Source organism: Pseudophryne corroboree, chromosome 2 (assembly GCF_028390025.1).
Source record: "Pseudophryne corroboree isolate aPseCor3 chromosome 2, aPseCor3.hap2, whole genome shotgun sequence".
Taxonomy (NCBI): domain Eukaryota; kingdom Metazoa; phylum Chordata; class Amphibia; order Anura; family Myobatrachidae; genus Pseudophryne; species Pseudophryne corroboree.
Genome location: NC_086445.1, coordinates 248,336,900 through 248,348,267, shown reverse-complemented (window position 1 = coordinate 248,348,267; position 11,368 = coordinate 248,336,900). Strand labels below are relative to the sequence as shown.

At 45.6% G+C, this 11,368-nt stretch overlaps 1 protein-coding gene across 2 annotated transcripts; it reads right to left on the bottom strand.

The window, feature by feature from the left end:
* Positions 1-747: 747 nt before the first annotated feature.
* Positions 748-7,268, bottom strand: MYL6 (myosin light chain 6). Of its 2 annotated transcripts, XM_063952631.1 has the most exons (7): positions 7,185-7,268; positions 6,995-7,022; positions 4,305-4,448; positions 3,406-3,579; positions 3,119-3,196; positions 2,682-2,723; positions 748-1,063 (listed from the first exon to the last, which is right to left on the bottom strand). In XM_063952631.1, exons 1-6 carry the CDS (start codon positions 7,185-7,187, stop codon positions 2,695-2,697), a joined length of 456 nt encoding a protein of 151 aa, XP_063808701.1. In that variant the 5' UTR covers positions 7,188-7,268; the 3' UTR covers positions 748-1,063; positions 2,682-2,694. The 2 variants fall into 2 exon arrangements, with proteins under 2 accessions (XP_063808701.1, XP_063808700.1); XM_063952630.1 differs by lacking the exon at positions 2,682-2,723 and having other exon boundaries at positions 7,185-7,264.
* Positions 7,269-11,368: the final 4,100 nt, after the last annotated feature.

The following is an 11,368-nucleotide window of genomic DNA, read 5'->3' as shown; positions in this document are numbered from 1 at the left end:
ATCCATCCTGCACGCAGGTGAGTTCACTTCTTCTCCCCTCTGTCCCTCGTTGCAGTGATCCTGTTGCCAGCAGGAATCACTGTAAAATAAAAAACCTAAGCTAAACTCTCTAAGCAGCTCTTTATGAGAGCCACCTAGAATTGCACCCTTCTCGGCCGGGCACAAAAATCTAACTGGAGTCTGGAGGAGGGTCATAGGGGGAGGAGCCAGTACACACCACCTGACCTGTAAAAGCTTTACTTTTGTGCCCTGTCTCCTGCGGAGCCGCTATTCCCCATGGTCCTTTCAGGAACCCCAGCATCCACTTAGGACGATAGAGAAAATTATTATTATTATTATTATTAATAGTATTCAGACACACTGAGCATAATTTTCCATAGTATTGTGGAAACGCATTTACGGTAACAATAAAACAAGTACACCCAAAAACTAGCCCATTATGACGTGGACGGAAAAAAATAAAATAAAAACCCCACCAGAAACATTTGGTAATCTAAAAGGATTAATTTACTTTAGGAAAACCATTTGAACGGGTTTATTCTCTAATGAGATATTCTGCCTTCTATATAGTGGATAGGGCTATTACTTAGGAGTCAAGCATGGTTTTTATTTATAGACATTTTATTTTTCGGCATAGGTTATATCAGACAATGCAGTTTTATGCTCTATCACCATTGTTCCTGGAACAAATGTAAAGTTACCAAGACATCACTTGTCGTTATCACAAAGGAAAAATTCACAGGGAGGTTTTGAAATACAAAAATGCCACTTTATTCATTGAGCGGGAAAAATAGAAATAATTTATTATCTGTGTGGTAGAATAGTTACAGAGACTGCACTCTCATGGTTCAGCTAACCCCATTCGTGAGGACACACACTCCTTCAGGACATCAGATAAGACGCCAACAAGACAAAGGGGTAAGACAAGGACCCTCATTACACAGCTCAACCTCGCCTCCAAGGGAAAACATTGATAGAAATATAACACAGGCAGCTCCCCTTCCCCTTGGCTTGAAGCGTATAATAGAGAAGATTCAGCCGCTGATTACCATCCGGACAAGTTCTGAAAGGAAACAAAAAGTAAGTTACTTTCAAAATAGAGCTGAAAGGGATGTTAACATGCTGTTTAGCACAAGAAATACTAAAAGCCTTTGACATTAGTCTACACAAATATGTATAGACTAGTGTTTCATTAAACATCAGAAATAAAAAGGTCCTGAGATTTCTGTGAAACAGCAAGTCAACAAATCCAGTCCTCTCCAACAGGGGCAGGGGCTCCTACATGAGCAGATGGGGCTCAAGTTTATAGAATATGGAAACTAACTAAAGAGAAAATATATGTAATATTATTGTACACAATCGCCAGCTTTAAAGTGCACCCACATGAATGAACTGGAGGCAGCCATGTCATTGGCCAAACAAAACCTGAGAATGTAGCGCCTGCAATGCAGTCACGAGGTGCCCGGTTCCTAGTGAGTAGATGGGCCATGTTGCTCTACAGAACTTCCTCCATTATGTGCAGGTGACCGGCAGAGTTCCAGTTTCTGCCACATGGTTTATATAACAGAAGTATGGCGAGTAGATCTTAGATACTAGGGGAAGATTTATCAGATTTACTATTCCACCTGCTTCTAGCTCTTATTTAGACATGTGCTACTATTTATAAGGCTCGATACCCCCACCCCACCTCTAAACTAAAGGGCTAGATTTAGGCATTCTGGAAAAGGACACTTTTCTAAACAATAAAGATGGTGACCTAATTTACTATGTGCCAATGTACCAAAATGTCTTCTACATTACTACCCCATCAAAATAACCAATAGGAGCCCCTCTCCCAGATCTATAATCTAATAATCTAACAGATTAGGTCATGTAATCTACAGCAAATTGTGCAAGGATTGGAAGGCATAAGCATCGAAAGATTTCTAATCATCTACTAAAAGGATAAATGCAATCAGCAGATTGCCAACAGCAAGAAAGCAGAACAACCAGATCACACACACAGATCTGATCTCACATCTACACATAGAGGCTTGTGTTCCAATACGACAGAAGCACTGTAGGATATAGCTTCATGTTTTTATATAAGGGGACAGTTTATCAGATTGATCAGACCACACACTGCAATATAGAGGCAGAATATTTAATGAACTGTCCACTCACAAAAATAGTTCCTAGACTTACAAGTCATGTCTTCACATACATATTTGATAGACACATGAGACAAGACTACAGACCCAACATTTTGGCAGTAAAATAGTTTATCTCCTTTTAATTTCAGAAAATGAAGTGGCACCAAGCCGTAGATTGGTCTGTAGATGCAGGGATAATTTTGGATTTTAACTAATTATTCCATTTGTACCTTATTTTTATTTTAAGAACAAATTGGAAACCAATCTAAATTTCAAGCATAACCCGAGCGTTCAAACAGACAACAAACACACACATTCACTTCTCAAGCAGCCGGCCTCCTGCAAAGAAGGCCAATGGCAGAGTTTAAGATGCCGCAATGACACCTTAATGTCGTTAGAGGAGCTAACTATTACAATGCAGCTCTGGCAGAACAGAGAGCATGCAGAGACATGCCAAGGCATCCAGTATTCAAGAGGTTCCAAGAGGGAGAGAAAAAAAATAAAAAAAGTTGTAAATCAAACGGAGATGAGAACGAAGAACCAGCATACCCAAGGGGTGTGGTCACGAAGACATGATGTGCCTGACAAAGTCTGTGGGAAGGAAGATTCATCAGACTCCAGTTAACCCTCATACACATGGAACACAGACAGCCCCCTCCCCCCAACAAAAATTCCAGTTGACCGCTTAAAACAGTGTTGAAATCTATAGATAGTAAAATGTTTATCAGTTAAACACCAGAAACAAACCAACAGGCAAGTGATTTTTATACATGCTACACGAGACCCTATGGGAGAAATGAACTTTGTTCCAGTGATCATATAACGGCACTGGACAGTGTCTGCAAATGCCTATTGTTCAAGAAAATAAGAAAAACACTTAATCATAATAAAAAGAAACCTTAACAGACCACAGAATTTTTGAAAACCTACAAAAAAAACAAACACAAATTTCCTAAAAATTCAGCCCCTCTGGCTGAATCTCTCACCTTCATAATTAATGCAGCCGTTAGCGTCTTCATGACCAGACACCAGCATCTCCACCTCATCCTCTTGCATCTTTTCTCCTGAAAGCCAGCAGAAACATTTACATTAATGAAAATGTCCCAGGACACAAGTATCACAACAGCTGTTTATGGACTAGAAGGGACAATTCTTACAATAACTAATATGAAAGTGTGTGTGTGTGTGTGTGTGTGTGTGTGTGTGTGTAAGTGTAACCAGTGCAATCTCAGGCTACAGACTGACCGCCTAGTATAGATGTGTCACTCCTTACCTAGAGTAACAAGGACATGACGCAGCTCCGCCCCCATCACCGTGCCATTGCCTTCCTTGTCAAACACTTTCAGGCCCTCTACGAAGTCTTCCTGTGTGCCCTGGTCCTTGTTCTTGGCAATAGTTTGCATCATTGGAAGGAACTGATCAAAGCCAAGCATCTTGCTGTTCAGCTCTATATAGGAGTAAATCTGTTGATTACTTCAGAGTAAGAGAAATATCCCTGTATACCTAGCATTCTGGAAAAGCAATGACTTGACAATGCATTGGATGCAAGTTTTGAATTATAACTTAAGCAAGATTTGTAGACGTCTTTATATGGAGCCATACCATTTTGCAGACAGTATACCGAGTGTACTCCCCTTACATACAGCAGATGTAGTCAAGGGGGAGAATTCAATTATTTTTCCCTGTAGCTACCACTAGGGGGTGCAATTCACACCCAGCAGCCACGGGGAGGACATTTCTTCTCGAAACCTCCTGAGGTGTGAGAAGAAATGTGCACCAAGTCGCCCAAAGTAGGACTTTAGACAGGTTTAGCCGTTTTACGCGACTAAACCCGGTCTATTTGGGTACGACATGTTGTTTGGGTGCACATGCACAACTGAATCATGACAATTGTTCGGGCATCTAAAACAGCCCCAATAAGAGACTGTATTTCTAGACACCCAAAACAATTGAATTGCCCCCAATTCTGTAAAAAACATAACCTAGTCAATGATATAAGAACAGGTGCATCACTCAGGCACACGCTGCAGTGATAGGCTGGATATTGGCTGTTTCTGTAAAGGCAATATATACATCTTAAGGATTGTAAATTACACACTTGTATTCTACTCAATCTGTCCTCAAAAGAAAACCATAATAGAATTAAAATTTGTTCTTGAAAAGATCACAAACCTTCAGCCTTTGGATTTCCCAAGACTTTTAGAACCTCTGCATTTGTGGGGTTCTGCCCAAGAGCTCGCATGACGTCCCCACACTGGGTGTAGTAGATTTTGCCATCTCCGTTGCGGTCAAAGAGACCAAAACCCTCTCTGTAATCTGGGAGGGCACACATGAAATTTTACAGATGTGGTTATGAGAGTCAAAAAAGACTTTAAAACCCAGTATAGAAATCTGCTCCTGACCAGTAATCCCTATATGTGGTAATCTGAGAGAAGACTATTACTGCACAAACCTGCATTAATCATGGATGTGGTCACATGTAGATTTGTAGATATCAGAATCATAGCTAAGTATTTCAGGGATGCAGATTGTTGAATCACTACAGTCTCCACTGTGGACATAACATTAACTGACAGCAGAGAACAAGATCTTGCACACATTTAGGGGCATATCCAATTAGTGACTTAGGCTGGGTACACATGGTGCGATTTTTTGCACTATATAACACTTTCTGGCTACAGTGCGATATAGTGCGGTGCGCGTTCCTGCGGGTCGGATCCGATGTTCTATATTGGATGCACATGCTGCTCAATTTTGGCTAGATAGTACACTATCTAGTGCATATTGTACCGTGTGTATGCAACGTACGATATTGTATCCGAATTGCGTCATCACAATAAAGTGCCAGCTAAATGTATTGTGCAAAATCGTATGCTATATCATACTGTGTGTATGCACTGTTGCATTTGTTCAGGAGCTCAGGGAAATAGTGTGGGATATCATAACATAGCCAAAACCTTACCGTTTGTCCCTAGGTTCAGTGAGATAACCCGACTGACCGGATGCCGGCTGTCAGGATCCCGCCAGCGGCACCCCGCCAGCCGCAATACCGGCAGTGAGTCCGCTCACCATGGGTTCTATTCTCCCTCGGGTGGTGGTGTGCAACACTCTGCATTTAACGTGCATAAAAACCCATTGTATTCTGCATTTTACACGTAATCAGTGTGCTTCCGCACGTTACCAGAGGTTTTACCACATAGGGAAAGGGCTAAATAAAATTGTATGGGATTAGAATTGCTGATCTACAGCAGCAATGTGAAGTTACTAGCCACAAACAATTCTAGGTTGAAACCTAGGACACATCTCGTAGTACTGAAATCAGTTTATGGGATATGATCTTAAAACAATCATTGTGAATGAGGCTAAACAATGGTTAATATACATGAAACCATTTCCAGCTAACCTGGACAGTAAATAAGGAGTTACTTTATGTCCTGTCCTATTTACGTTACTCCAGGAAATATTTCAAATGCAATAACTAGGTTAGCCTCCTGTACTCAGTCAGGCTAATATATCTGCCAGTAATTGCTAAAGCAGTCTGGCTTACTCTTCCTTCCTGTGGCACTCCCTGCACCCAGCCCCTCCTGCTGAATTCCAGGGAGTGGAGCTGAACCCATCCTACAGGACTCTCAGCCCAGGCAGCCTGCAGTTATCAGCAGTGTACTGTCTGCAGCATTACCAGTCCCTATCTAACCTGTCGCTGTGTCTCAGACTGTACAGGCTGCTGTAGCAATAAGGACGGGAAGAGGGACAGCAGGATCCCGAAGGCATCTTCCAGATAGGAATGTGGGAACCTCACTCCCAATAATCTTCTGTTCTAGCAACTCCTCCTTCCACTATGACAGCACTGTACTAACAGGCTCAGAATGAGGCTTTGTTACCATATAAGGCATCCAGGGAACAGCCTGGCAGCCATTTTAATGCAGAGGAAGGGAGGGTTGGATTGTGTCAAGAGACTGGTGTCGAGAGAGGCATGCAAACACAGCAGGCACCAGAGCCCTGCAACCCTCTGTCACCTTCCTTATAAGGCTAACACCACTGCATCACAACAATAAAGACATTAGTTACATAGAAACATAGAATGTGACGGCAGATAACCACTTGGCCCATCTAGTCTGCCCTTTTTTTTGTTTTTTAGGCAATCTCAACCCTTTTTGAACCAAACTCCTGCACAGTTTAGGATACAACATGCAAAATAGCTCTCCCCAGGAAACACTGTATTAAACTGCAGCAATTACTGCAACTCGCTCTCAGAGAAAATGCTCTACTGCTGTTTACAGGATGCATGAAAGGTCCTGCAGTTATAATAACAGTATATACACCTGAAACAGTCATTAGTGCCAGCACACAACACAGATTCTGCAACTGTTAGCTTGGCATGAAAGAAGCTGGCGATCACTTATTTCAATGCAAAACCAGACAAGAGCAGACATGTATTGCCACAGACCCCAGTACAGGCGCTGGCTGCACAGGTTAAGAGCCAATATCATCCCGCAGAACATCAGAGTACAGGCTGGGAGGTGGCAGACTGGGTGCAGGGGTGACAGACAGGGTGCAGGGCAGGGGAGGGGTGACAGACAGTGTGCAGGAGAGGAGCTGCACACCCAGGTACACAGAGTAGAGGGCAGGGGGCAACCTCACAGCATGGCACAGACACCCTCTAGCAGTCCAGAGGGTGTGTCAATCTGGTCACCAGAAAGGAGGGAGAGAGACAGGGGTGAGAATGTGGGCAAGTGTTGGCAATGGAGAAGGGTGAGTGAATGTGGTGTGTGGGCAATAAGCTCTCCTGACTGTGATCAGCCAGCGATGGTAACCCAAGTGCCACAGTCATCAGACAATAACATACAACTGCGGCCACTTACCGGCGATCTGGTCTTCTGAGAAGTCACACTGTGCAATGCAAGAGAAGGAAACACGGGTCAGTCAGTGCAATGTGAGCGCGTACCCACATCCCGATCACTACCCGGCACTATATACACCGGCTACAGCGCGCACACTGCCTAATCCCCCAACCCAGCATAAAGTACGCGGCCGGTAGCGGCCCCTCCTCACCATGTCTGCGGCCGCCGCTGTCTCCTCTTCCGGAATGTGTGTGAGCAGCCGGGGAGCTCGGAGCACTTTCTAGCTACGGAGACGTCACGTCACTCCCAGGCCAGCAGCAGCGGCCACTCCCAACCAATGAGCGCACATCGGGCGAGATGCTAGCAGTGTCACTGCTTGGGGGGCCATCTAGTGCTCGTCTGCGTGTACTGCAGGAGGACCGAGGAATCGCTATTGCCAGGCAGGGACCGGCCTCCTGGCTGTCCTCGGACATGGCAGAACTTGTATAATTCCACAACAACTTCACTTGCTCACTACTCAGTGGGGAACGTTTATGTAAAGGTGACGTTGCTTATAGCAACCAATCACATTGTAATAGTTTTTAGTACAAATTAAAAAAAGTTTTTAAAGTATATACACTGTACAATTATCAGTAGCAGATCTTGCCACGGGCAAGCAGGACTTTTGCCCGGGGCGCCGCCTTCCGGAGGGCGCCAGCACCATCCGGAGGGTGCTGCACCATGGCAAGATCTGCTGCTGCTGTGGTGCCCCCCGCTGCCGCGGCCCGCTGTTCGTTGTGAAGGGAAACTAGACGCTACGCGTCTAGTTTCCCTTCGTGGGCCCGCTGTGAAGGGAAACTAGACGCTACGCGTCTAATTTCCCTTCCTGGAGAGGACCTTCACTGTAATGATGTGCGGTGCGCGTTGACGTCATCGCGCACCGCACAGCAAAGGTCCTCTCCACGAAGGGAACTAGACGCTTAGCGTCTAGTTTACCTTCGTGGAGAGGACCTTTGCTGTGCGGTGCGCGATGACGTCATCGCGCACCACGCATCCTACAACAGTACAGGAGGCGTAACTGACCACGCCCCCTGTATGAAGCCACGCCCCCTAATGCCGCCCGGGGCGCCAGAAGCCCCGGAACCGGCCCCGACAATTATGTCAGATTGTCTGCCAGATCAAATTGGTTGGAATGAAAATCTGGTAATGGTTGAGATTAAATGACAATCAATTACTTGCTCCCAATCACTGGAAAATCGACAAAACCTGTCGTTCATTTAAATTGGTTAAATCTGTTATTTAACAAATGTGTCTGGATGACAGATTTTGGCTGTTTTCCAGTGTTTGGGAGCAAATCGTCAATTGTCAGTTGTTCTCAACCATTACCAGATTTTCATTCCAGCCAGTCATATCTGTCTGATAATCTGACAGATAATTGTACAGTGTATGCCCAGCTTGAGTCTAGTTGGTTGTACAGGTTACAGCGACTTTTCTCTTACTTCCTAGAGGATGCTGGGGACTCCAAAAGGACCATGGGGTATAGACGGGATCCGCAGGAGACATGGACACACTATAAGAATGGGTGTGAACTGGCTCCTCCCTCTATGCCCCTCCTCCAGACCTCAGTTAGATTCTGTGCCCAGAGAGACTGGACACACACTAGGGGAGCTCTCCTGAGTTTCTCTAGAAAGACTTTTTATAAGGTTTTTTATTTTCAGGGAGACCTGCTGGCTACAGGCTCCCTGCATCGTGGGACTGAGGGGACAGAAGTCAGACCTACTTCTTCTTAGTTCAAAGGCTCTGCTTCTTAGGCTACTGGATACCATTAGCTCCAGAGGGTTCGATCACTTGGTGCGCCTAGCTGCTTGTTCCCGGAGCCGCGCCGTCACCCCCCTCACAGAAGCCAGAAGAAAGAAGCCGGGTGAGTATTCAGAAGAAAGGAGACTTCAGTGACGGCAGAAGACTTTGGTAACGGAGGTACAGCGCGGCGGTCGCGCTGCGCTCCATGCTCCCACACATACACCAACGGCACTTGCAGGGTGCAGGGCGCAGGGGGGGGGCGCCCTGGGCAGCAGTTACTGAGGTCTTTTAGCACTGGCAAAGCACATATTTTAAGTGCCTAGGCACTACATTTTAGACCCCCGCCAGTATAATTATTTAAAATTGAGCGGGACTACAGCGCGCCGGAAGGGGGCGTGGCTTGGCCCTCACAGCTTACCAGCGCCATTTTCTCTCTTCACAGCCGCTGCAGAGACGCTGGCCCAGACCTCCTCTCTCCTTATCAAGTACAGGGAGCAAAAAGGGGGGGGGGGCACAGTAAATTGGTGCGATTTTAACAGCGCAGTGATCATATATTATTTTGTCAGTAGTATATGGGCGCTGGGGTGTGAGCTGGTATACTCCCTCTGTGTTCTCTCTGACAGGCTTCCCTGTGGGTCTGTCCCCTATTGCCAGTGTGAGTGTGTGTGTGTCGGTACGGTGTGTTGACATGTCTGAGGCTGAGTGCTCCTCCCCGGAGGAAGTTCCTGGGGGCGCAGAGAAGGATTTGGGAGTGACTCTGTCGGCACCGCCGACTGCTGATTGGGTGAATATGTTGAGTACATTGAATGCAGATGTGGCGTTATTGTCTAAGAGGCTGGATAAATCTGATTCTCAGACACAAACGTGGAGGAAATCCATGGAAGACGCCTTATCCCAGGTGCAGGCCCCCTCAGGGTCACAAAAGCGTTCATTTACCGAAATAGCTGATACGGATACCGACACAGACTCTGACTCCAGTGTCGACTATAGTGAGGCCAGTTTGCATCCAAAATTGGTTAAGAGTATTCAGTACATGATTGTGGCTATTAAAGATGTTTTACATATTTCTGAAGTACCTGCTATTCCTGATACAAGGGTATGTTTGTACAGGTTGAATATCCCATATCCAAATATTCCGAAATACGGAATATTCGGAAATACGGACTTTTTTGAGTGAGATAGTGAAACCTTTGTTTTTTGATGACTCAATGTACACAAACTTTGTTTAATACACAAAGTTATTAAAAATATTGCATTAAATGACCTTCAGGCTGTGTGTATAAGGTGTATATGAAACATAAATGAATTGTGTGAATGTAGACACACTTTGTTTAATGCACAAAGTTATAAAAAATATTGGCTAAAATTACATTCAGGCTGTGTGTATAAGGTGTATATGAAAGATAAATGCATTCTGTGCTTAGATTTAGGTCCCATCACCATGATATCTCATTATGGTTTGCAATTATTCCAAAATACGGAAAAATCCGATATCCAAAATACCTCTGGTCCCAAGCATTTTGGATAAGGGATACTCAACCTGTATAAGGGAAAGAAACCTGAGGTAACCTTTCCCCCCTCTCATGAACTGAACGCTCTTTGTGAAAAGGCTTGGGAATCGCCTGATAAAAGCTGGCAGATTTCCAAGAGAATTCTTATGGCATATCCTTTCCCCTCTGATGACAGGGAAAAGTGGGAGTCATCTCCCAGTGTGGACAAGGCTCTGTCCCGGCTGTCTAAGAAGGTGGCACTCCCGTCTCCCGACACTGCTGCCCTCAAGGATCCTGCGGATCGTAAGCAGGAAACGACATTAAAGGCCATTTATGTCACTACGGGTGCCCTCCTCAGACCTGCCGTGGCGTCGACTTGGGTGAGTAGTGCTATTGCTAAGTGGGCTGATAATTTGGCATCTGACATGGATACCCAGGAGAGGGATAACATTCTTTTGACTCTCGGTTATATCAGGGACGCTGCAGCTTACCTAAAGGATGCGGCGCGGGATATTGGCCTCTTGGGATCAAGGGCCAATGCCATGGCAGTCTCGGCCAGGAGAGCGCTGTGGATTCATCAATGGAATGCTGATGCCGACTCCAAGAAAGCTATGGAAGTTCTCCCTTATAAAGGTAGTGTCTTGTTTGGTGACGGCCTCGCTGACCTGGTGTCTACCGCTACAGCGGGTAAGTCATCTTTTCTTCCTTATGTTTCAGCACAACAGAAAAAGGCACCCCATTATCAGATGCAGTCCTTTCGGCCTAATAAATACAAAAAAGGAAGGGGCTCGTCCTTCCTTGCGTCGAAAGGCAGAGGAAGGGGAAAAAGGTCGCCTGCTGTGTCAGGCTCCCAGGACCAAAAGTCCTCCCCGGCCTCTACCAAGTCCACCGTATGACGCTGGGGCTCCCTTGCGGGAGTCCGGGCCGGTGGGGGCGCGTCTCCGACTCTTCAGTCAGGTCTGGTTTCACTCGGGCCTAGATCCTTGGGTGTTAGACATAGTGTCCCAAGGGTACAAACTGGAGTTTCAGGAGGTGCCCCCCCACCGATTTTTCAAATCATCCTTGCCAGTTTCGATCCCAGAAAGGGAAGTAGTGAGTGCTGTGATACAAAAGCTGTGTCTCCAGA